At 42.0% G+C, this 26,197-nt stretch overlaps 1 protein-coding gene across 1 annotated transcript in view; it reads right to left on the bottom strand.

Annotated features, from left to right (window-relative positions):
• Positions 1-25,853, bottom strand: part of SHROOM4 (shroom family member 4) — a 224,497-nt gene extending 198,644 nt beyond the window's left edge. The window contains exon 1 of the mRNA XM_025372788.1: positions 25,711-25,853. Coding sequence (XP_025228573.1) covers positions 25,711-25,827 — 117 coding nt within the window. The 5' untranslated portion in view covers positions 25,828-25,853. The remainder of the gene's footprint in view (positions 1-25,710) is intronic.
• Positions 25,854-26,197: the final 344 nt, after the last annotated feature.

The raw sequence follows: 26,197 nt of genomic DNA, 5'->3' as shown, positions 1-26,197 counted from the left end.
GGACCTAACAGAAACATAGAACATTCCACCCAAAGCCACAAAATATACATTCTTTTCAAGTACACACAGAACATTCTCCAAGATAGATCACATGCTAGGTCACAAAACAAACTGAAGAAGATTGAAATCATACCATGTATATTTTCTGACCACAATGGAATGAAACTAGAAATCAGTATCAGAAAAAAAAAAAAAAAACTGGCAAATTCAAAAATACATGAAAATTAAACAATACACTCCTAAATAACCAATGGGTGAAACAAAAAATCAAAAGGGAAATTAGAAAATATTTTGAGATAAATGAAAAATAAAATGGAATGTACAAAACCTATGGAATGCAGCAAAATCAGGACTAAGAGGAAAATTAGAGTGATAAATGCCTACATTAAAAAAGAAAAATCTCAAATAACCCACCTTTACACCTCAAGAAATTAGAAAAATAAGGAAAATAAAGCTAATCCCAAAGTTACTTGAAGGAAAGAAATAATAAAGATTAGAGCAGAAATAAACAATAGAAAATAGAAAAATAATAGAAAAGATCAACAAAACGAAGTGTTAACTTTTTGAAGCAATCAACAAAATCGAAAACCTTTGGCTAGGTTAAGAAAAAAGAGAAAGACACAAATAAATTAAATCATCAATGAAAGAGAAGACATTACAACTGATACCACAATTACAATCCTGCATCACCTAACGACAGGATTATGTTCTGAGAAATGTGTCATAAGGTGATTTCATCACTGTGTGACATCACAGAGTGTACTTACACAAACCTAGATGGTATAGCCTATTACACTTAGGCTACATGGTAGAGCCTATTGCTCCTAGTCTACAAACCTATACAGTATGTTACTGTATTGAATACTTTATGCAATTATACCACAATGGTAAGTATTTGTGAATCTAAATATAGCTAAACATAGAAAAGGTATAGTAAAAATATGGTACTAAAATTTTATGGGACCACTGTCATATATGTGGTCTGTCATTGATTGAAACATCATTATGAGATGCATGACTGTATATGCCAACAAAGTGGAAAACTTAGAAGAAATGGAAAAATTTTTAGAAACATACGACTGACCAAGACTGAGTCACAAAGAAATAGAAAAAAATCCGAACAGACCTGTAACTAGTAAGGAGATTGAATTAGTAAATTAAAAATCTCCCAATAAAGAAAAACCCAGGAACAGATTACTTTACTGGTGAATTCTATGAAATATTTGAAAAAGAATTAATGCCAATCCTTCTCAAACTCTCCCAAAAATTGAAGAGAAGGGAAAATTTCCAAACTCATTTTATGAGACCAGCATTATACCTGATACAGATAAGGACACTACAAAAAAAGAAAACTAAAGGCCAATATCCCCAATGAAAATGGATGCGAAAATCCTCAACAAAATGCCAGAAAATGGAATTCAATGGCACAGGAAAAGGATGATACCCTGTGACCAAGTGGGATTTATCTCTGGTGTGCAAAGATGGTTCAACATATGCAGATCAATAAATGTGATACAACACATTAGCAGAATAAGGGATAAAAAGCACATGATCATTTTGAGATACAAAAAAAAAAAGCATTTGACAAATTCAACAGCCTTTCACAAAAAGCTCTCAACAAACTAGAAATAGAATGAAATTACCTCGACAAAATAAAGGCCATATAAGAAAACCCCACAGCTAATGTCACACTCAATGGTGAAAAGCTAAGTTTTTCCTCTAAGATCAGGAACAAGGCAAAAATGCCCACTCTTGCCACTTCTGTTCAACATAGTGCTGGAATCCTTACCCAGCATAATTAGGCAAGAAAAAAAAAGTAAAGGCATCAAAATAAGAAAGAAACAAGTAAAATTATTTTTTACTTATCAGATAACATGATCTTATATGGAGAAACTCCTAGACACTCCATAAAAAAACTGTTAGAACTAATAAATTCAGTAAAGTTACAGGATACAAAATCAACATGCAAAAATCAGCAGTGTTTCTATACTCTAACAATGTACTATCTCAAAAAAGTAAGAAAACAATCCCATTTACTATAGCACCTAAAAGAATAAAATACTTAGGAATAAATGTAACTAAGAAGGCAAAATACTTGTATACTGAAAACTGTAAAACATTGATGAAAGAAATCAAAGAAGACACAAATAAATAAGACATTCATGCTATTGAATGCAACACTTATTGTTAAAAAATGTCCATACTACCCAAAGTGATCTAGAATCAGTGTAATCCCTATCAAAATCTTAATGGCACTTTTTTTTTTGAGACAGGGTCTTGCTCTTTTACCCAAGTTGGAGTGCAGTAGCATGATCAAGACTCACTGCAGCCTTGATTGCCCAGGCTGAAGTAATCCTCCCACCTCAGCCTCCTGAGTAGCTGGGACTACAGGCATGTGCTACCATGCCTGACTTTTTTTTGTTGTTGTTTAGAAACAAGGTCTCACTATGTTGTCCAGGCTGGTCTTGAAATCCTAGGCTCAAGCAATCCTCTTCCCTCAATCTTCAAAAGTGCTGGGACCCTAATGGCATTTTTTTACAGAAACAGGAAAAAAAAATCTGCAATTCACAGGGAATTGCAAAGAACTTCAAATAGCCAAAACAATCTTATAAAAGAAAAAGCTGGATTCCCTGATTTCAATTTATATTGCAAAGTTATAGTAATCAACAGTATGTACTAACATAAAGACAGATATATAGAGCAAGAGCACAGAAGAGAGAGGCCCAAAATAAACTCACCCATATATGGCTAAGTAATCTTTGAGAAGGGAATCAAGACTACAAAATGGGGGAAGGATAGTCTCTTCAATGAATGGTATAGGAAAACTGGATCTCAAACCACTTTCTTACACCATATGCATAAGCATAAGACCTGAAAGTGCAAAACTCGTAGTAGAAGAAAATGTGAGGGAAAAGGCTCTTGACATTAGTCTTGGCCATGGGTTCTTGAATATGACACTAAAAGCACAGGCAACAAAAGCAAAAATAAACAAGTGGGACAACATCAAACTAAAAGGCTTCTGCACAACAAATGAATTTTTTAACACAGTGAAGAGGTAGGCCGGGGATGGTGGCTCACGCCTGTAATCCTAGCACTTTGGGAGGCCGAGGCAGGTGGATCACCTGAGGTCAGGAGTTCAAGACCAGTCTGGCCAACATGGTGAAACCCCATCTCTACTAAAAATACGAAAAAGAAAAGAAAATTAGCCGAGCGTGGTGGTGAGCATCTGTAATCCCAGCTACTCGGGAGGCTGAGGCAGGAGAATCGCTTGAACCCGGGCAGCAGAGGTTATAGTGAGCTGAGATCACGCCACTGCACTCCAGTCTGGGTGACAGAGCAAGACTCCCTCTCAGGGGAAAAAGAAAGAAAGAAAGAAAGAAAAGGCAGCCTATGAAATGGAAGAAAATATTTGCAAAGAATTTATCTGATAAGGGGTTAATATCCAAAACATATAAGGAACTTATACAACTCAACAGTGTAATAACAAAATCCAGTTAAAAATGGGCAAAGGACTTGAGTAAACATTTCTCTAAATAAGACATATAAACAGCCAACAGGCCCATGAAAAGATGCTCAACATCACTAATCATTAAGGAAATGCAAGTCAAAACCACAATGAGATATCACCTGATACCTGTTAGGATGGCCTTTTTTTTTTTAAAAAAAGGTAAGTGTTGGATATGGAGAAACTGCAACACTCATACACTGTGGGTAGGAATGTAAAATGGTGCTGCTGCTATGGAAAACAGTATGGAGGTTACTCAAAAAATTAATACTGGAACTACACACTAGATCCAGCATTCCCATTTCTGGGTATTCATCTAAAAGAATTGAAATCAGGATCTTGAAGACATATTTAAAACCACATGTTCATTGGAGCATTGTTTATAATAACCAAGATGTAGAATCAACCTAAACGTCCATCAATGAAAGAATAAAGAAAATGTGGCATAAGACACAGTGAAATATCATTCCAGAGGAAATCTTCCAATATGCAACAACATAGATAAGTCTGGAGGACATTATGCTAAATGAAATAAGCCAGTCACAGAAGGACAAATATTGCATAATTTTGCTTATATGATGTATCTAAAATAGTCAAACTCGGAAGCAGAGGGTAGAATGTTGGGTGCCAGGAGCCAGGGGGAGAGGGAAATGGGGAGTTGCTATTCAAGGAGTATAAAGTTTCAGTAATACAAGATGAAGATGTTCTACAAATCTGCTCTACAACATTGTGCCTATAGTTAACAGTGTGGTATTGTGAATTTAAAATCCTGTTAAAATTGTAGCTCTCATGTTAAATGTTCTCACTACAATAAAAAGTAAGTTAGATGAATGTAAAATTTTAACAAGCCATATGAATACACTTTCTGACATCGAAAATACAAAAGTAAAGACTGGGGGAAAAAGTCAGTATCATTGCTTTTTAATCAAATTTTATCCAGTAGGCACAACCCATTTTGGAAGAGGAGACTATTTAATGACTCCCAGACCCTTCTAATCCCGAAGATTTTAGTAAAAACAATAAGGGGTCATGAATGCTGAACACTAATATATATTGCAGTAACTAGTATCACCCTTTTGGAGAACAGATTTCAGGTGATATCTGAAAGAAAAGAAAAAAGAGGGGTTACTAACTTTGGCTTTGTTGAATGATGAAATTAAAGCAGGGCTACCTGGCCTAAAGTCTTTCAATAGTTAAAAACTAATCTTGGGGCTTTTAAACTCATTTAAGAAGTCATAACCATTATACAAGAAAATAGACGGAAAAAAAAAAAAGATGTGTGGTTCCCATATGGTTCAGTAATACTCACAACCAGTCTATGACTTCCTTAAAGAGTCTGATGAAATATGTGAAGGGAGAAAAAAAGGGGCCCTGTGAAAGTTGTATGGGTTGGGGTGGGGGTTGATGAAGATATTATGGGGCCAGAGAGAGAAATCAAGAGCACATTTTGTACTTTACAAAACCAAGTTAGACACCTTGAGGTAGGTGGCTTATACTTATGTAAAATACCAGCCAATGCATCAACATAAATTTGTAAAGTACCCACTAATGATTTATAGTCAATACTTAGTGAACTAGAACACTGAAACTAGAACTATTTAATTTTTTTAACTTCTGAAAGATAATTAAATTGGTACACATGGAATTAGCAGTACCGTGATCCTTCAGAGAATGATATGTTACCCCCCGAATTAGCCTGTCTGGGTAGTAAATCATGTTCTTGTCTAACATGCTAGATGAGCATATCTCACTCAACCAGAGAGCTTGGCAAATTTTAGACAGAACTCATTTACAAAATACACACGGAAAACTACAATCACTATGAAATGAAGAGAAGAAACAGAAAGAAGAGAAGGAGGAGGTTGGGGGAGGGACGTTCTGTAGGATGCAGCATTTTAAAGAGGCTTTCTTAGCACAGAAGACAAGGAAGCTTTGCACTCAGAAAACTGTCCCTCCAACTACCCAACCACCTTCCATCATTCTCTCTCTCTGACACACACACACACACACACACACATTCACGGTCTCCAGATTTGCAATCTCTAGATTGTGTGTTGAGGTATCTATCTATCTACCTACCTACCTATTTATCTATCTAGCATAGTAATACATGTTAAGGACAAGGAAGAGGGGAGATCAGAAGTAATAAATATTAAGGAAGTCAGATCGCAGATAAGGTATGTAATGAAATTTCTTTTTTATATTGTTCCTCATTTGGTTCCCAGTATATATATGTATGACTATGTATATAAATGTGTATATATATGTGTATGTGTCTATAAAAATATATGTCATATATATGATATATATGTTGATAACAACATCTATATCTATATCTATATATAATATATATCTATATCTATATATATAAAACTATGGATAACAACACTTGTTTTCTGGCCCTGTCACTGACAGTACCTGGGAACAAATGTACAAAACTATGGGGCAATAAACAGAAATGAATTAATAGCCTAAGGAAGAAAGAATTTAGAGCCAGATTTAGAAAGAGGAGATTCATACAAACTTAAAAAAAAGAAATCTCAAGTCTTTCAGAAGTTCCTAAAGCCTAGCTCCACTTGTTAAATGCTCTATGGAACATACTTGGGGTTAAAAGCCTAATCCAGCAGTTTATATCTGTGGGCCCTGCCCTCGATGAGCGCATCCCATGAAGTATATAAAACAAGCATGCCCAGCTCATTAGAAAGAACATGGTGAGCACCAGATGGAAGATGGGGTAGAATGGGACCAGAAGGAAGGGTAATTTCTGATGGGCTTCAAGGAATAGGCAAGATTTAGTCAGGTAGCTGGGACTAGAAATGCATTTTAAGAAACCATGAAAACAAGTCACTGGGCATATTCAGAAAATTGTTGTCAGATTTGAGGCTAACTGTGTATGGCAGTGATTATGGGTATGTGCTCTGGAGATAGCCTTTCTGGTTTAAAATCCTAGCTCTACCATTTACTAACTGTGAGACTCTGGGTAAACAATTTGGATTTCCATATGCCTCATTTTCTTTCTCTATAAAATGGGGAAGAATAATAGAAACTTATATAGTTGCTATGTGGATTAAATAATACATGTAAAATCATTTAGAACAGTGTCTGACATCCAATAAGTGCTGAATAAATATTAGCTATTTTTAAAAACGTGGATGAAGTGCAAAGGAAGTATCCATGATTTCAGTCTACAGGGGAAGATAGGAGCCATGTTTCTGGAGAACTTCGGATGCCAAACCTGAGGGGTTTGAACTTAAATCAAGATGAAGCAAGTTTTTAACAATAGAGTATCATAAAGGCAGATCAGTTGGTGTCAGTTTGTGGTAGGAGACATTGAACAACTCTTGCTATCTGACAATACAAAGGGCTGGCTTATGAGATAATGTCCTCCATCAATGGAAGCATTCAACAGCACAATCTGACCAAACAAATTCAAGGGTGTTATTAATGGCACTCAGGCAGCAGGTTAGTGTTGGTCAGCTTGGATGGCCTGCCTCTAAGATTCCTTTCAACTGTGAGTTAATTTATGATAAAGACTCTGGGACCAATATGGAAGAAAGAATTTTTCAAGGCACTGCTGGGAGCATGCAGCCATAGCGACAATTCAAGTGAGAGAGAACAGTACAGAGAGTGGAAATGGTGGGAGGTGGGGAGACACTGGGAAGATTTCTGGTCTAGAATGTTAGAGGTGGAAAGGATAGAGTTCTGGTCTAGAATGTCGGAGGTGGAAGGAATGGTAGGGTTAGGATTTTAACCCACCTGTGAGACCAACCAGTCAGTCCAGCTTCCTCATTGTATAGACAGGGAAACTAACATTCTTGGATAGAAGAAGTGTCTTATAAGATAAATTTAACAGGAGTGATCTTAGAAGGAGGGAAGCCAGCCAGGAATCCAGAAACCAGACATAAAGTAATAAGAGCTTGGAAGAGGGTGGGAGTAGCAGGAATTGAAAAGAAGCGGGTGGATATAAGGGTTATTGTAAAGGAAGCAAGACTGACAGAATGTGGGATATGGGATGAGTAAGCAATGACTCCATGATTTTAATGCTAGCTGAGTGGGCAGTGGAGAGGCCAAGGAAAGAGCCCATTTTACAAGGGGAAGACAAGTTCCATTTTAGATATACTGGGGTATGAGGTAAAAAAAAATATTCCAGTGGATACTATCAGACCGTGGAAAAGATTAAGACTAGAGATTCAGGAGTTATGAGATCTCATCGTTGCTTTCTTGAGGAAAAGAGGAGAGGCAGAAAGGACAATGGGAGGCAGAATAGGCAAAGAAGAAACAGAGAAAAGAGTGAGCGGGGAGGGGCTGAGCACTGAGCCTTGAGGCTCCATAGGATGGAGATAAGAGAGGCAGTCGATTCACAGAGGAGAATGGAGAAACAGCAAGAGAAGATGCAGAAACAAGAGAGTTCGGTATTACAGGAGCTATACTGGCAGCAGAGTTTGGAGAAGGTCGAGTCTGAATGGTTTGGAAACAATGCCAATGACTAGCAATACTAAGGACTGTTTAAATAATTAAATACAATATGGCTGTTAAAAAATAGAGACAACCCTCTGTATGCTTGATAGGGAAAGATCTCTAGGATATGTAAGTGAAAAAAGCGAAGTGCAAAAGATTGTTTTAGTATGCTACCTTTTGTATAAAAGGCAAAATAAAGAATCTATATTGACATTTGCTTGTGTATGTATAGAGAGGCTCTGAAAAGACACACAGAAATACCTAAGCACAGTTGGAGGTAGTGGTGAAACTGGACAGATGAGAGACAAGGATGACTGGGAAACTATTCTCTGCCTTTTCATACTAACTAGCTTTTAAACCACATAAACGTTACCTATTCAATGAATAATTAAAAAACAATAATTCTATAGAGAAAACAAGGATGATGAAAACAGTGAAAAGGCCAGTATATTTGGCCCTCAGGAAGACCTCATTGGAAGCCAGATTGGAGAGGATTCAGGAAGACAGGCAGTGAGGAAATAGAGACACTGAGCATGAACGTATATGAGCATAAACAACATGCCTACATATAATGTATCTTTGGAAGGGTGTCTTTGGAAGAGTACACAAGGAATTGGTAACAGTGATTGCCACTGGGAAGGGAAATTAGGTGGTTTAGGGAAATGAATGAAGAAAGATGTACCCATTTATATAGTTTTTAAAATTTGGTTCCATGAACATTTATCACCTATCCCCAAAATAAACATTTAAACAAATAAATTGTGCTAGAAGAGAAGGAAGGAGGGGAGAGGGAGAGAGGGAGGCCACCCCTCACTTAAAAAAAAATTTATTGACAGAGAGGGCAAGTAAGAGGGGTAGGTTTGTAGAGGCCAAGAGGGTCAAGTCTGGTTTTTTGTTTATTGCTTACTCCCCTTCTAGTTTGGGAGGCAACCGGAGCATGGGAAAGAACAGGCACTCTAAAATCAGATAAACTGGATTTTGAATACCAGCTCTGCCAGTTACTGGTCCAGTGAATTCTGGAAAGTTACTTAACCCTCTTAGCCTCAATTTCAGAATCTTAGAATAGGGACACTACTAAGTATCTCTTGGTGCGTTATATTATTTCATCCTGGGAGTCTAATCTGTGTTTTTTAACAAGCTTCCCAGGAAAGTTGTAAAATGACTGATCTGTGAAACTCACCTTTTCCCAATGCTATGAAACACAGAATATAGTCATAATAATAGTTAACAGTGGTATTAAAAAGACACTATGAAACACAGAAAGGGGCTTTGGGGCTGAAGTAAAATTTTAAGGTATAGTGGGACAAGCATAGGATTTGGGGTCAGGTAGAGCTGGGTTCAAATCACAGCTCTACCACTTACTGGCTTGGTTACTTGGAGAACATTACTTTGTCCCTCTGAACCTCATTATTTCATCTGTAAAATAGGAATATTACTACTTAATTTACAGTAAGTAGAGATGAGAAGATTAGAGTATGCATATAAAATTCCCAGAAGAAAATATGCATTTAATTAATGGTAACTCTGACCATCACCAGCCTGGAGTTAGGGTTCCCAAGCACATGAAAACAGCAATGCCAATTTTCTACTGTGCTTTTCCATTCCCTTGACCCTCCGAACCAGGCCTGAAAACATAAAAGCACACCAGCTATCCCTTTGATTTTTCAAGCACCTATGAGGTCACCCAAAGAATTCCCTCCTGCCATTTGAACCGTTAATTCATTCTCAAATGATTTACTGGCTGCCTGGCCTCCAAATGACCATGCTAGCAGCCATGTCCTTCCTATCTGAGGCTCTGTCCCTTTGATAACAACAGTGCCTCTGATGGGGTTTACCATTCCCACACTCTACAAGCCTGCTTCTAAGACAAAATTTTCAATCTTGGAAGGACTTAATACAAACAACAGTAAGGAAGAAGCTAACATTATCTGCTTCTCTCACCAATGCCTGCAAAGGCTGGATCATCTCCTCTCTAAGGCTTTCTCAGTTTGTTTGTACTCCTTTCATACTTATTGTGATCGTGATAAGGACAAACACTTCCTAGGGCCCCTTTTGAGGCCTGTTCCTAAAGTCATTCCAGTGGGTGAACTCTCCAACAGTACCCTGGACAGGAACAAACTAAGAGAAGCCCTATAGTGTGTCTTTTAAACTGTCACAGTACTACTACTGTGAATTTCAACCTGTTCCCTTTAGTGCCCTTACATAACCTAATTGACTGCCACAGAGACAGTTAACCACCAATGAGATTAGACCCCATTTGGAAGGAAGACAGAGTGAGTTCCCTTTGGCCCTTCTCAGCATTCTCAGCTTTGAGTAAAATAGGGAGAATAGCAATGTCATGGTCAAATAATAAGGACACTTAAGACACTGTGTATAAATACCAGACAGTGACTCACATCCAAGGCCAGTCAGACACAACACGTTAGAGCTTGCTTAAGAAAAAGTGAAAACACACACATACACATTCACACATAAACACACAGAGTGTGTTCACCCAAAGCTACTGCCTCTCAGCTAAAGCAGTGAAACACTTGAGTCGGGCAGAAGACACACACTACACTCACCTTAAACACATAGCAACAAGTGGGATGGCTGTTGTTTTAAGAGTCTCACAGCAACGCGTCCCAACAGCATGGGAAATGCTGCAATCATCAGCCAGCTGGCCTCTCCCACATGCAAACCTCGGAACACAGCTTACACACAGGAACTACAGCAGCAGCATGAAATTCAACTGTTACAAACCAAACTTCAGGCAGCCTGGGGACAAGCAGGTAGCCAACCCCATCCTCTATTGCTCCTTCTTATCCTGGGTTGCCTCTGGGATCCTTCTCAACTTCTGTCCCCACCAATATTTTCTTCTAAGTGTTCCCTCTGCCTCTAGTTCACATGTGTGTGTCATTCAAGGCTCACCCCACTTAGGTGGGGTGTCACACAAAGTTTGGGAAACTTGGCCAGTGTGTCCAGATCATCTAGTCATATTCTCTAATTTAGGCTTGGAAGTGGAAAGGGGAAAGATTACCAATCACTGAGTAAAAAATTTTTGCTTGACTCTTCTTATATATTATATCTAAACCAGCAAACCATGCTGGAGAGTCTACTCTGTGCTGATGATGGAAAATATATAGAAGATGCAGCCATTGTCATCTAGGAGATCTTGATCCAGCAAACCAAACATAAGACAGCCAAAGTACCCAAAGATGACTACTGGAAAATCAGAACTCTGGCATTTCAAAGGGGAGTTTCTGATTGCTTCCACCCAGGAGCAATCAGAGATGATGCCCTAGAGGCTTAGAGGTAGGGCTTGAAGGTTAGGTCCTATGGAGAGGGCCAGAGAAGTGAGAAGTCCTTCCAAGGATGCAGTGTGAAGTCTAGCCACTGGAAAGAACATCATGATGAGAAAATTGGAGGCCAGAATTTCCCAGGTGGGTTTGGGGAACAGAGAGATAACCATTCTGCCTGAAAACCTGGGGCCTGGAAGGATTGCTAAGACTAGAGCCAGATGGAGAATGGTCTGTAACACCAGGCAAAAGTAGTTTGGGTTCTATTCTACAGGCAGCAGGGAACCATTAAATAATTTTAAGGGAGGGAGGAGGGGATGATCAAAGGGAAAGAAACCATTGAGGAGGCCACTACAGTAGTGTAGTTGTTCCAAAATGAGGCTTCTTCCTGCCTGTGCCAGCTCTTGCAAGATCCTCCTTCAAAGCTGCCCTTTCCCATCTGAGCTCACTATCTCAGAGCTCATTACTATGCATCTCTTTTGAGTTGAGAGATATATCAATGACATTTCTTATTCTGAATGAGACTCCCAATGTTGTATTGAAGTTGGGTCAAGGGCTTGAAAAAAAAACAGAAGCTACATCTGAATCTCCCAGTTTAGATGAAAGGGAAGTATGATGCATTATTTCCATTGCTGCAACACAATCAGGTGGCTTGATCCCTGGGGTCACTGGTCTCCCCTAAGATGCCAACGTGGTGGGGAAGGGAGGGAAGGGGAGAGGAAAAGGGAGAGCGGGGGAGAGAGGGGGAGAGAGGGGGAGAGACAGAGAGAGAGACAGAGAGAGAGAAAGAGGGAGAGAGAGAATGTACTGCCAGCATGGGGCAAAACCTGATTGTCAAGTGCTTTTCTGGGGCCTGTTCCAGATCACTGTCACTTACAGACTTAGACTAAAGTTCAGCCTTAAATTAGGGCTCCAACCTAGGGGATAGGAGATGGAAGGGCCCCACCTGGGAATTAACTCTCCCTGATCCTTAATTATTTTGGCTTTTACTAGTGGCTAGATGGGGAGAGGGATGTAACCTGAACCCTAGTGCAGCTGAGAAGGGCTAAGAGCCAAAACCCTTTTTAAGCAGATACAGTATGTGCAAGGTCTGGACAGGTTTCAGAACACTGCACATTTCCTCAGCCAAAGGCATGGGGAAAACATGCAAATTACATCTTGAGCCCCTTACTTCTAGAAAAGGAGAGTATCACCCTCCCACCAGGGCTCATGCAACAGAGGGAAGTTAGCAAGCAGACGCTTGTGAAAACCAGAGCACTTGGGCAATTTTTTACACAAAAATCTCCCCAGCAGCTACAGATTCAAATCAATTTCAATTATAAATTACAAGCTATTTCATCCTGTCAGAGAGAGGAGCTAGGTAAAGGAACCCATGTGGTCATTAGCCTTTTAGCAAGAAGTGAGTTTAGTCTACAAGAAGGTAGGGAAGGAGTTAATTTAGACCAGGTTCCATAGCATAAGCATCTTTACAACATTCAGATTTTCAGTTCTTCACCATGTAGAAAACCAGGTGATGTTGCATAAAAGTGGCAACGGAAAGGCAATGCAAGAAGGATAAAGGGGATGTGGGGAGGACTGGATTGGTCCTAACATTGACAAGTCTATCTGCACATAAAAGGAATCTTTCCTGGGAATTTCATGTAAGTATAAAGGACAGCAGTGCCAGGGTTTGGGGTCAGATAACCACGCCAACTTGCAAAAGTCTCTTAATAATAAAGCAATATTTCCCAACAACATTTGCAACAAATGAATTTGTGAAGTAGATCCCTATTTACCCTTTATTTTAGTGTGGTTAAGACACCACTGTAGGCAATGAAATCACTCTTGAAAGTTTAACAATGCTTTTAAAAAGTCAAATTTAAGAACCAATACTACTGTAGAACATTAACAATGATATCTATGGATTAATAATACTACACTATGGGGAGAGTATAAAACTGCTAACAACAAGAATGCAATACAGACTTGAAACTAGTGCTTTGAGGTTTGCCTTACCAAGCCACCACATTTTGGTTTTCATATAGAGAAAACAGTCCTTAAACATCTTGGCAAGTTAACTGATGTTTTTTAACAGCCCCAAACCATTTTAACATTCCAGTCTGAAGTTTGGCCTTTTGACAGCTTCTTCTATTTTGTTTGTTTGTTTGCTATTTGGACTTTCATATCACTTCAAGTTCTAAGTTATACAAAATGAACTTCAGCCAGTAACACCTCAGTTGACAAGGCATCCCACAGATTGGAGGAGATAGCGAGACAAAGCTATGGCCAGGAAAGCCCATTAAATAACAATGCAGGTCTGTTCTACTATCTTTGGGGCATAAGATTGTCTGGCAATTAACTTGTTTCCACAACAACCAGTAGATTAGTAAATTGTCTGTGTTGATCATTATGTTCCTAAAATAATGTTTTGTTGTTTTAACTGATCAGTGGCCTTAAATAAACATGTTCCCCAACTGCCTAGGGACTTCTTGATTGGCCTACAGACACCTCAGTCTCAGAAGATCCAAAACCGAACTAAACCTGACTGGTCTTCCCAATTCCCGTCATCTCTCAGAGCCTTCTAGATTTTAAATATTAGATTAATCCCTGACTCCTACCTCTTTTTCATTTCTTCAATGGTATTCATTATCACTAACCTCTGGCAACTCACTAATGTATGACAAGTCAGCAAATTGCCAAGATGGCTGATTCCTTCAAAATGCCCTTACCTATCTATTGTTCAGTTCAGGTCTTTCCTCATGGAAGCAATTATGTGACTGGTACTGTGCTAAGTGCTTTATTCTTCTGAGATCAGATGAGATCGGGCACGTTCAAGGTGGTATGACCATAGACTAGGTGCCTTATTCTTAATACACTGATTATCCAAACAACAAAATGGCTACCTACTTCCAACTTGCATCCATTCTATAGCCCAGTTTTCTGGGGTATCCAGAATACCTGGCTCAAATCCACTCACCTTTATATCCCATTACTCTGCAAGAATCAAGAAGATCTCCACTGACTCACTTATGTAGCCATCCACACAAGCAATATGACATTGGGCAAGTTACTTAATCTTTCTTCAATTTCCTCATGTGTAAAATGGAGTTAATAAATTAGCTAACATGGTGAAACCCCATCTCTACTAAAAATACAAAAATTATCCGGGTGTGGTGGCACGTGCCTGTAGTCCCAGCTACTCGGGAGGCTGAGGTAGGAGAATCGCTTGAACCTGGGAGGCGGAGGTTGCAGTGAGCTGAGATCACACCACTGCACTCCAGCCTGGCAACAGAGTGAGACTCTGTCTCAAAAATAAAATAAAATAAAATAAAATAAAGGAAAATAAAATACAATAAAATAAAAGAGCTAATATGTGTTAAGTTAGAAAACTAGTGCCCAGAATATGTACTATAAAGTATTTGTTAGAAAACAAATAAAAATGACATCTATGGAGCTCTGTGCTAGTTTCATTGGCCATAGGAAGGCTCAGCTCCTAGAACAGGCACTCAATAAAATTTAATTAATGAATTAATCAGTGGATAAATGAACAAACACTACATGCTCTGCCCTTATTCTGTTAGTCAACACACTGTGGAGTGAACAAACTGGTCTCAGTCTTCTGTCTGTGTCTTTAGGACATGCAGGGCTTGTACTAACTGGAATCAATGTCCTTCTTCCTCCCAGGCCTACCTACCTAAATCCTGTATTATCCCTCAAGGCCTAGCTCCAATTCTTCCTTTTTCCACAAAACACCCAGCTACATCAGCCCACAATGAACTATCTTCCCACTGAATAAATGCTGCTCTTAGATCCTACCCCACAGTTTCAGTACTTAAAGCTTTTTGTTTCCTGGGCTTGTGGTAATGCAGCTCTTCAACAAAACTGTCATCTCTTTTGAGAATCCAGGGACCAGGTATTCTATGGTGGCTAACTCTTGTATTCTCTAGTTTAGGGTTAGGCACTTTACAAAGTGCTCAACAAATCTGCGTTGACTGGTTGGTTGGTTAGTTGAACAGTTGATTGATTGATTGATTGATTGATTGGAGTCCTAATTGAGAACTCTTAGGATGTTATCCTTTCAAAGTGCTGGCTGTTCAGACATTAGCAGAAATCATGTCTGGTCTTCCAACTTCTCGCAGTAGCAGACATTACACTAAAGGTGCCCTGCCTTTTCACACAACTCCCAATGATTAGGTAACTTCATACACTTCAATTTTTAGGCTCAAAATTTTCTTAAGAGAATTCCTGTTTAATAAGGGACACCTGTGGAATGCGCTTGCTTGCTTTCTGAAATCACATATACTGCTAATAATAGTACGAAATACATGATAAAAATGAATCTCCCTACTGGACAACAGTGCAGGTTGTATTACTCTCATTTTGCAAATATGGCAATTGAGATACAGAGAGGAAAATGACTTCCCAGGGTCACACAAATGATGAGTGGCAGAGTTAGGACTAAACTTTAGGCTTTCTGAATACTGACCCAGTCCCCTTACTCTGATTTGAGATTTAAAACAAAACAAAGACCTTCCTTTGACCCTGACCTCTGAGGAGCAGATACTCATAATATTATCAGTTTCTGCATCAAATTTCATTTCCCTCATTTCCCTCCCTCCCTCCCCCAACCCCTCATTCTTATCCAGTTCTCTTTTATTTCTCTGTCTTTCACCTGTGTAAACACGCTATTTTAGAAAGACCATGGGATTTGAAGTTGAACAGAAGTAAATTTGAATGTCAGCTGTCCCACTTACTATAAGACTTAGAGTCTTTTACTTAACTTCTCCTGAGCCTCAGTTCTTCATCTGCACAATGGAAACACTAACATCTGGCCTCAAAAAGTCACTGTAAAAGTTAAATGAAAATACATGTAAAACACCTAGAAAATAGCAGTATTTGCTATACAGCGGTCCACTACCTCTGCGATCCCACCATGTCTAGGCTTTGACCACCTTTGGGTTCAAGAGGTTGCTGAACTCAGTGAGGCACAGCCACACAACTGAAGTATCCAGATCCTTGCCTGGTCTACTTTTGCTTGTTGTCTTGATCCTTCCTGACTGCCAATTTAAGTTAATACAGAGCTCCAAACTCTGTCAAGTCCTCTAAAGAATGTGAGAGTCAAGCCTGCTACTTACCCCCTGAAGCTTCAAGATGTCATCACTCACACTCTCAGTCAGAGTAAGATGCCATCCAAAGCCGCCTACCTGTAGAAGTTTTCAGGGTGGCTTTTACTTATATCAAACACAAACAAAAAGAAATGGAAAACAGCAAGGCGGCCCAACAAAGACAAGGCTTTAGCTTGTCATCCCCTCATAAGTAAAGATGGGGCTACAGCCATGAGACTCTAACTCCTTTCCAGAATAACTAGTCAAACCAGCTTTACTTCTAGCTCTACCTCATCTCACCTCCAACCCCTTCCCCCAAAAGAAAAATCAGTTTCTTATGGACCGTGAAAGGCAGTATAGGAGAACCATTGAAAACTTCCCTGCCAGAGGCTCAGGAAGAAAGAGAGAAGACCATACAGCTAGGAAACTGTTGAGTGGCATTAGGGTGGGGGACAGAAGACACCACAAAGGGGCTGTTCGTAACTGGGTTAACCCTTGATCCTGTCAAATTAGTCCCACCTCCCGCATTCCTCACAGATGTAACATTAAAAGACTTGAGTGAAAGTTAACAGACCATGTCCTCCCTGAGAACATACCAGGAAACAGCCACTTCTAGACAGATAGGAAGTAGGAGTGTGGAGAAAAGCAATGCACTCCAAGAGCTGCCTGCTGTCAGTCAGCCTTCACACTTCCACAGCCTAGACCAAGTAAGGATCCTGGGGTCCTTAGCAACCCTTCAGTAAAGCAAGAACTTGTCCCATGGAGGGTATGAGAAGAAATAGGAGGGTGTGGCGAGCCAGAATAACATGCCATGATTGTTCAGCAAGTTGATAGAAGAATATAAAGAATGTGACAAAGAGTCTGTCCATCACTGAAAAAGAATAGAGAGAGATGCAGTGTGAGGAAATTTCCCTCTGATTCTGTCATGATTTGCTGAGTGTTTTCAAACCTATCAACCTCAACTCAGTGAGCTTCTCTCTCCCTCCTCCCTACCCCCACCACGGGAAGCATGGCTGAGCCAAGAGGGAAAAAGCTGGTACAGCAGACTAGAAGGGCTCACTGTGACCAAAAAAGAAAAAAGTTGGGTTTTGGACAGAGGGCAGGGCAGTCAATGAATGAACAAAGGGGCAATGGCACTTGAATGAGACAGTCCAAAATGTAGGCCTCAAGTAACTGGTGCTCTTGGGTGGGGGATGGGAACCAAAGACTTGACATAAAAGAAGGACAGCCTAGATGCATGGAAAATGTGTCTCTGTTGCTACTAGGCAGTACTTGTGTTGTGATATGGTACAGTCAGAGACTCACAGTGAAAGAGGAGGAAGTGGAAGTGAAGTCAAAGGGGAGAGGTTAGAGTTCACTTTGAGAGATCAAGTCATCTTGACTTTTGCAACTTTAGTGCCTGGTCAGGATGGCTATCTGACCAAGTAAACATGCCAGTGTGATGTGAGGAAGAATGGATCATCTGTTGCAACACTAATGCATAAGACAATTTTTCCACTTGGCCTATTTATACTGGATGGGGCAAAAAGGTATAAGGAAACAAATCTCTACCCCTTCCCAGTCCTTGGAACACAATCTTTAGCCAGAAAAAATAGTAACTCAACTTACTCATTAATGATTTTATTGAATTATGTGTGAAGGGAGTATTTCAGGGAGCACCAGGAGACACAAATTTTGGCTTCATAGAAGCTGAGTGAAAGTGATCTTGATACTGACATAACCAATATAAAAAGGTTACTTGCTGATTACAAGATAACTCTCAGAGTAACCCGGAATTCAGTTTCAGAGGGAAATGTAACTATGTACATACATCTGGTCCCAGCATCAAAGGTATGAACACCTTGGGCACTAAGGGTAGTAGAATCCCAAACTCCCCCAGAACTGTGTAACAGAGCTATCTAGAGCACTTTTTGTTCCTAACTAATGAATGCATTGTTTCCCAAGAATACCTTCTATAAATAAGCAGCTTGGAGCTTTGAATTCTGTTTCCTGTAGATAGGACATTATAAATGATGGTTAGGTTGTGTAATTTAATCAATGATACACTATGGATTAAATAGGCTTCTCCAGAACTGTTCTGAACGTAACCATTATAAATAACATTGTGTCAGTGAAGACATGTTTCCTAGACCTCTACACTCTCTTCCTTAGACCCCTTACCCTTCAGTAATAATATAGATTAAGCCCTACTCCAATCCACTCCCTGATCAAGGCTTTAGTAGTAAGGAAAGGTATTTTTCCAGCTCAGATGACAACTGGTAAATGTGGGCAGATGGGGAGAAAGAGGCTGTGGATGCAAGACCTCCAGCAGGAATCACTCGTGTGTGTATTCCAGGTACAGACAGAAGAACCCAGAGCTGAAGGATGGCAGCAACAGCAGGGGCTTTTCCAGTGTCAGTGGCAGTATGCAGGGAAATAGGTATCTGACAGTGGATAGGGACAGAGACTGCTGTCTCTATATTCCTACATAGGGGCTCTGTAAATTGAAGAGTGTATGGTACATATGGTTAGCATCTTCCATCTTAGAGACAACTATTCGTTCCAGAAGGGGAAGAAATTAAGTTCAGAGAGGTAAAAAGGAAATAAAAAAGATCTGGAATTCTGACTTTGACACTATTCATTGAATGCCATTTCCTTCTTCTATTACACAAATTCCTTCTCTGTACCTTAATAATCTCTTTGTTTAAACATATATGTTCCTTGAAGTCAGGGCTTATGTCTTCTCTCTCATCTCCCCTACAATGCCTTTACCAAGGCTGGCCAGGGCTAGGGGCAGAGGCAATTATAAATAAATAGTAGGACATGAAATGTGTCCCTTCCAAATCTATTATGTGGCTGTCCCAGATGCCTTCATAGAGACCTTAGGCAGTTATGGCTTAATAGCAGCACAACTACTTCCACTAAAACATTTTGACACGGGGCCTTGGTATGACATGGCCACCAGAAACAGCCAAAGTGATCTTCAGCTGTATTTTTTTTAAAAGAATGTTCATACTCATCTGTGGTCAGATTCTCCTCAGTTACACTATTCAGCTGTGGGATCCATAACTTAAGAGGAACATGGACAAGCTGAAGTGCATCATGAGTGGGAGGAGGAAACAGGAGGAGAGGCTGGAACCTACATCCCATAAGGAACAGCTGAAAGAGCAAGGGCTCTCCTAGAAAAGTGAAACAAGATGATATAATAGTTGCCTTCAGATATCCCAAGGGCTGTCCCAAGACAGAGGAAGCACCCTTGTTCTGTGTGATGCTATCCAGAGGATATAGCTAGGACCCATGGATGATAGCTAAAAGGAAAATGATTGCAGCTTAACAAAGGAAAAGCTGTTCACAGTCAAAAGTTTTCAACAACGGAATGGATAGGCTTAGAAGGGAATGAACTCCCCTGTGACTACTGTAGAACAAGCCCAGGGACACTGCACAGGAGGCTCATGAAATGGTTAAGATTAGACTAGGTGACTTCTAAAAGGCTGTCCTCACTCTGAGATTCCTTGACTCCAGGTCTCTACCAAGAACAGAATTAGTCTGGGAGCCCTGAGTTAAGTCTCCCCTTGGTGCTTGAGGGGTAGAGGGGCAGGCAGTGAGAGCAGCTCTTCCCATAATCCCTGCTGTTCTTCATTAACTTTTCTCAGATGGGTCAGCATCTTTTTTTCCCCTAGTTCTAAAGAAGCCTAGCTATAAAAGCCATGATGTTCCCTCCAGATAATCATCCATAACCTCCAATCTCAAGTCTGAGTCTCTCTTTTTTCTTTAAAGAAATTCCTGGGGAGGGGGTTGAGGAGGGCAAGGGGGGAAATCATTTTAATTTTTTTAAAGGACAATGTTCAAGTGTCTTCCAGCTGGAGTTGAATTATTTTCTTTGTGTGAGGTTTTGGAGAGGGAAAATCCTCTAATAGGCTTGACCTTTTTTAACTTCAGCAAGCATACATGTGGCTCTCAATGGGGTACCAGGTGTATTATGAAAACTCAGCAGGGCCAAAAGTAGTATCGACTCAAAGCTCAGCCAAGGGTTATCAGCTATACCACCCATCCTTCTTGCTCCACCTCCCTCCAACCTTTTTTGTATCTCTCTGATAGATTTCTAATCCATGCCTCAAAATGCCCTCTACTTTCTGGGACAGGGCAGCAGCTGGGAAACTGAGGTAGTGGACATCTTTGGTGATTCTAGAGGCAGAAATGAGGAGGGAATTCATGTAGGTAACCAGGCTGAGCTAAGCTCCAAAGACGCATACCCTACAAAGGTCCCTTGTGAGTGCCAGGCACTGGTCTGTAACACAGCTCAAAAGATTTCACAGGAACTCTCATTGTTCATATAATACCACCTCTGCACCCAACAAGAATTCAAAATCACAGCTACATTTACTTCCAGCCACAAGACAACCTCAATCTGAGTTTATCCAGATCCTCTTGAAGTCTCAACTGCGTCTCTGTGTGCTTCTAGAAATAAGGTCAGACTAGGAATGGGATACAGACTAAAACAACTTAATGAGCACACCCTGCCACTGTCCTAGGCTAAGGACAGCAAACAGTATTAGAGTTTGCCTAATTCATTGTCACATCATCTGTGATAATAGAGATGGGGCAGTTAAGCCTAGCCTCCACTCTGCAAATAGCAATTTGGGTCTAGAGAGGGTAAAATTATAAAGCAATATCAGAGCACATCAAGTGGACGGGGGTGAAGCTTCTTTCTCCTCCAGGCTACTCCCCTATCCCACCCTGTTTTGTTCCAGGGCAGTAACTAGCCCCCCTTGCTTCACTATGCCAGATAGAAACATCTACCATAAATGAGCCAAGGAAAGGGAAAATATGTAGCATGAGCCTACATATCATCAGACACATCTAATTATCCCCATTCCATCCAGACAGTACTCCTGGGTCAATGAGGTACTGTAACATGTTAACCAAAGGAATCAATAATGCCAATGTCATGGACCCTATTCCTTTAGCAGTCATGTATCTTTTACTTGTTACCATGATCTCACTCGAAACACCACAATATAGGGAAACATCATAAACTATCCCCTATTATTTAGGATAATCAATAGCATTTTATTTTTTAGAGGTGGGGTCACACTATGTTGCCCAATTATGGTACACTACAGCCTGGAATTCCTGGGCTCCAGGGATTCCTCCTACCTAAGCCTCCTGAGTAGCTGGGACTACAGGTGCAAGACACCACATCCAGCAACAGTATTAAAAAAATTTCTCTTTCTTTGCCACTTGACTGTCAGGGAGAGACTATACAAGTGTCCATAAATCAGGCAGTTGAATTCCCCATATTCAAGGAAATCATAGGAACCAGCAGGAATTGATGATTTTCCCAACTTGATCATTTCCTGGTCCAAAGGGTCTCCCATGACAACTATGAACTAGACTTTCACACTGCATGCCCTCTTCTCCCACTAATTACTACTTTTTCAAATTCCCCCACTCCCCAGATATCTCCACTTGTGCCACAAGATATCTCTGAGCATGTATGCCACACCATCCCTGATGCAAACCGTTTCTGTGTTTTGTTTTTTTTTGTTTTTTTTTCTGCAAAGGAGGTTCTCTGCCATTTTCCACCATGGTTCCTGCACCTTAACTCTGTCTCTCCCTGACCTGAGATCATCACAAGTGATTTGGAGTCATCAAAACAGTCCTTTCCTACTCTGAACCCAGACTCCATCAGAGTGTACCTACAACCCAGTCCTCACTTAGTGTGGAATTACAGGCTGGCATGGAAAGAGACACTGCATTAGGAGGCTAATAAGATGAGATACATCCCTGAAAGTTATTGCCCTGTACTCCTTCACAAACCACAGTACTAGCAGAGGAATTGGAAACTCTCTTAGTAGGACTGCCATTGACTCTCCATATGATAGACATAGGTAAGCCACTGAATACATCAGTCTCAGTTTTTCCATCAGTTTCTCCACAATCTTTCCTGACTGCCTCACAGTGTGGCTGCAAGAGTAATGAAATAAAGGATGAGGAAGCACATTGTAAATAGTAACACTGTATGCAAATGAAGCAAAGTTTCATTTTCCTCACTCTGCAGCAACACTTCTGAGAGCCAGAGCCAGCATAAAAGATTGGCTATTCGGTCAGGCGCGTGGTGGCTCATGCCTGTAATCCCAGCACTTTGGGAGGCTGAGGTGGGCAGATTGCTTGAAGGAGTTCGAGACCAGCCTGGACAACATTGTGAAACCCCGTCTCTACCAAAAATACAAAAAATTAGCCAAGCGTGGTGGCGTGTGCCTGTAGTCCCAGCTACTTGGGAGGCTGAGGTGGGAGGACTGCTTGAGCCTGGGAGGCACAGGTTGCAGTGAGCCGAGCTGGCACCATTGTACTCCAGCCTGAGCCACAGAGTGAGACCCTGTCTCAAAAACAAACAAAAAAATGGCTACTAGATTGTCATACTATCATTTAAAGACCACCCACTTGAATGCCACTTTAGACATGGGGATGCCTAGACCCAGGTAGGGCAAGTGATATACCTAGGATTCCAGAAATAGAGAGTGGCAGAAAAAGGATTAGAACCCAAGTTTTTAATCTGCTAACCTAATTATCTTTCTATTCCCTTCCACCCATCCCAATCAGTGTGTACAGACTAAGAAGGCTGTTTTCAAGGAGAAAGATATTTTGTTCTGAATCATAAAAGGAAATAAAATTAAGGTTGAAAAATGAAGAGGGAATTAATGAAATATGCCAAAACAGTGTCTTGTCAAGAAAAACACAATACAGGCAATCATTGTGCTTAAAAAATACTATGGTCCCTTTTTATACTGTTGAGGCCAACCCAGTTATAACTGACTTTTACTGTTATGCAGCCATAAAAAAGGATGAGTTTGTGTCCTTTGTAGGGACGTGGATGCAGCTGGAAACCATCATTCTCAGCAAACTATCGCAAGAACAGAAAACCAAACACCGCATGTTCTCACTCATAGGTGGGAACTGAACAATGAGATCACTTGGACCCGGGAAGGGGAACATCACACACCGGGGCCCATCATGGGGAGGGGGGAGGGGGGAGGGATTGCATTGGGAGTTATGCCTGATGTAAATGATGAGTTGATGGGTGCTGATGAGTTGATGGGTGCAGCACAGCAACATGGCACAAGTATACATATGTAACCAACCTGCACGTTATCCACATGTACCCTAGAACTTAAAGTATAATTAAAAAAAAAAGAAAGAAAAAAAAAAGAACTAGGCTATTTAGGAGGAATGGGAGAAATAATTTTACCCCTTGCATATCTAAATGCATGTCATAATGAGCCTTCATATAATAGGGGTCAACTGTACCTTCAGTGGAAAGGGAATCATTAGAAGGCACCCTGCCTCTCAACACACGGAGCACTTCCTCTACAGCTTGGCCAAGGAAACCCTCATCTACCCTCAAATAATCCCCCAGCCAGACCACAAATTGCTAGCTGCCCCATACTTAGTAACACCCCCTGCCATGCTCTCACTGGCTCACAAAATAATCCAGGACCACAGCAGCAAGCACTCTCTGGGGTACTTCTCAAGATGGGTCAGCTCTGGGCAGAGCTGAAAAATGACCTCTCCAAGGCAGGTTGTCTAGGCAGACTGTGGAAATTCTGTGGGCGGTGTGAGGAGAAAAAGAAAGGGAGGAACTGCCAGACCATAGAGGGCTGCATATCCCATTGTGACCTTGGTGGAAAGAGAGGGGAGAGGAGGAGCTTGATTAGAAGACATTCCTGAAGGCCAGGATTCCCCTCACCAAAGGAGTTGAGTGTTTTTGTTTTTTTTTTTTTAAAAAAAAAAAAAAAGCACATAATTTTCTCCAGAGAACACTGGAGGGAGACTGCCTCAGGAGGGGTTGTGACGGTGGATGACAAAGGCATCTCAGGCTAGTTAAAGTACATGACAAGTATGGGGGAAAGGGTGCTATATGAAGATCTGAGCTAGTTTGGGGAGGCTAATGATCACAGGGGTCCCTGCCAGCCCCCCAAAATGTTGCCTCAGCATACCTCAGACTCCTCAATCTGATTGGTACACCCATGGCAACACTCCAGGGTTCCTAAGAGTGTGGGCCCCAAGGCCTGAAGGATCCCATACACTGGAAGTCAACCAGCGGCTCCAATGCAAGGCGAATGCCGCAAAATGCCGCACAGGTTATTGTGGGTGTGTGTTGCGGGATACATTTGCTGAATCCTCTGTTGAGATGTGACCAATGTTGAACCCCACCCCCCCCCCCCCCCAAAAAAAAAAAAAAAAAAAAGTGGTATTTGTTCCCTGCTGAAAAGACAAATCTTTCTATCTCCAGCCTGAACCCACATCTACAACTTCAATTGCCATTTAAGCGGGTTGGAAGGGGGAGGGCTTTTCGGATTTGAGGATTTAAGAGAAACAACAACAAAAAAGTGGAATACAGTTCGTGAAGTCCGTTCACTTGGCAATCTGGCACCTCAAGGTGAGTCGTCCCACAAGTCACTCTTCCTGGTAACAGCTCCAGCTGCCCCTTCCTCTCGCCCTCACCCCTACGGGGGAGGCTCGCTTTGGGGGTTCTGGAGCACTCAGGAGAGCTCCTCTCTCCTGTCCTCAGCTGCAACTTGGTTTCCAGCAGATCACAGACTCCTAAAACAAACAAACCCTGGCGGCGGCGGCGGCGGCGGCGGCGGCGGCGGCGGCGGCAGCAGCGGCGGCAGCAGCAGCGGCAGCAGCAGCAGCGGCAGCAGCAGCAGCTCCAGCACAGCTGCGCTCCATGGCGCAAAAGTTTCCTCCACACTTCTCAACGTGCAGGAAATCTCGCCGGCGCTGGGGCAGGACTCTGGAGGGAGGGAGAGGCCGAGCCGAACCGGCGGCAACAACGCCCCAAGAGCTGAATGGCTCTGTGCGCGTCGGCCGTGGGAAGTGAGGCTGGCAAAAGCCACCAGTGCCTCATCTCCGTTCCCACACCGGCCCCTAGCCCTGCAACCTGCCTGGGAGGGACGGCCCGCCCGTCGATGGAGGGGCCAACACTGCCAAGAGAGCTGCCAAGCCGCGATGACTGTCCTTTCAGTCCTTCACTGTCCCGTAGGGACGCAGGGGCCTCCAAGGATAAATCCCCAACGGCCTCCACTTCCTCCAGCCCAAACTGAGGGGAGTAGCCGCCCCGACGTGGGGGAGCAAGGGCTGCCCCAGCGCCCTCGCGAGTGTGTCTGCGCGCAAGGCTCTAGCTGGGGGCTAGTTGTGCTCCCAGCTTGTGTTCCAGCCACCCTTAGAGGATGTCTGCACCTGGACTGGTGGCAAGACCCCTCCGTGCCGTTCAGAGGGGCTTTCGCTCCTAGCCCTAACTAAGTTTCAAAGTTGGCCTGAGGGCCCCGTTCAGCAGCAGCCTTCGCACCCGCTTGTCCATTCAAAGTTGGGCGCCGTTAGGACAGGAGCCGCCAGTTCTTACCTTAGACACTGTGAGCGGCTCGCAGTGTTCCAGACCCCCCTTAAGGGTGAAGCCCCAGGGTGCCCCCCCTTGAAGCTGCACAGGGACGTACTGGAAGGACCCAGGCCGGTTCTCCATCCTCTGCTGGGCTCAGGCGCCGCCGGGCTCCTTTTCCGAGGGGGCTACGTTGCCTCCGCCCCCAGCAGCTCCGCCACCATCGCCCTCCAGCTCTACGCCACCCCGCACCGCCCTGCTCCGCCTACTCTCCCGGCTGGAGACGCTCAGGCAGCGAGCGAGCGCAAGGAGGAAATGACACGGAGCTGGAGAAAGGGGGAGAGAGGGGGGAAAAGGAGAAGGGAAAAAAAGAAAAGAAAAGAAAGAAGGAGAGGCGGAGGGATAGCGCGTAATGGACAAGAAAACGGAGCAATGGGGAGGGGCAGTCACTGGGACCTCGCCTATAGGATCGCTGGGGAGTGGGAGCGAGGCGAGGCCTCACATCAATTGTTAC

Source organism: Theropithecus gelada, chromosome X (genome assembly GCF_003255815.1).
Source record: "Theropithecus gelada isolate Dixy chromosome X, Tgel_1.0, whole genome shotgun sequence".
In the NCBI taxonomy this organism is placed as follows: Eukaryota; Metazoa; Chordata; class Mammalia; order Primates; family Cercopithecidae; genus Theropithecus; species Theropithecus gelada.
This window is presented reverse-complemented; position numbering and strand designations above follow the sequence as displayed.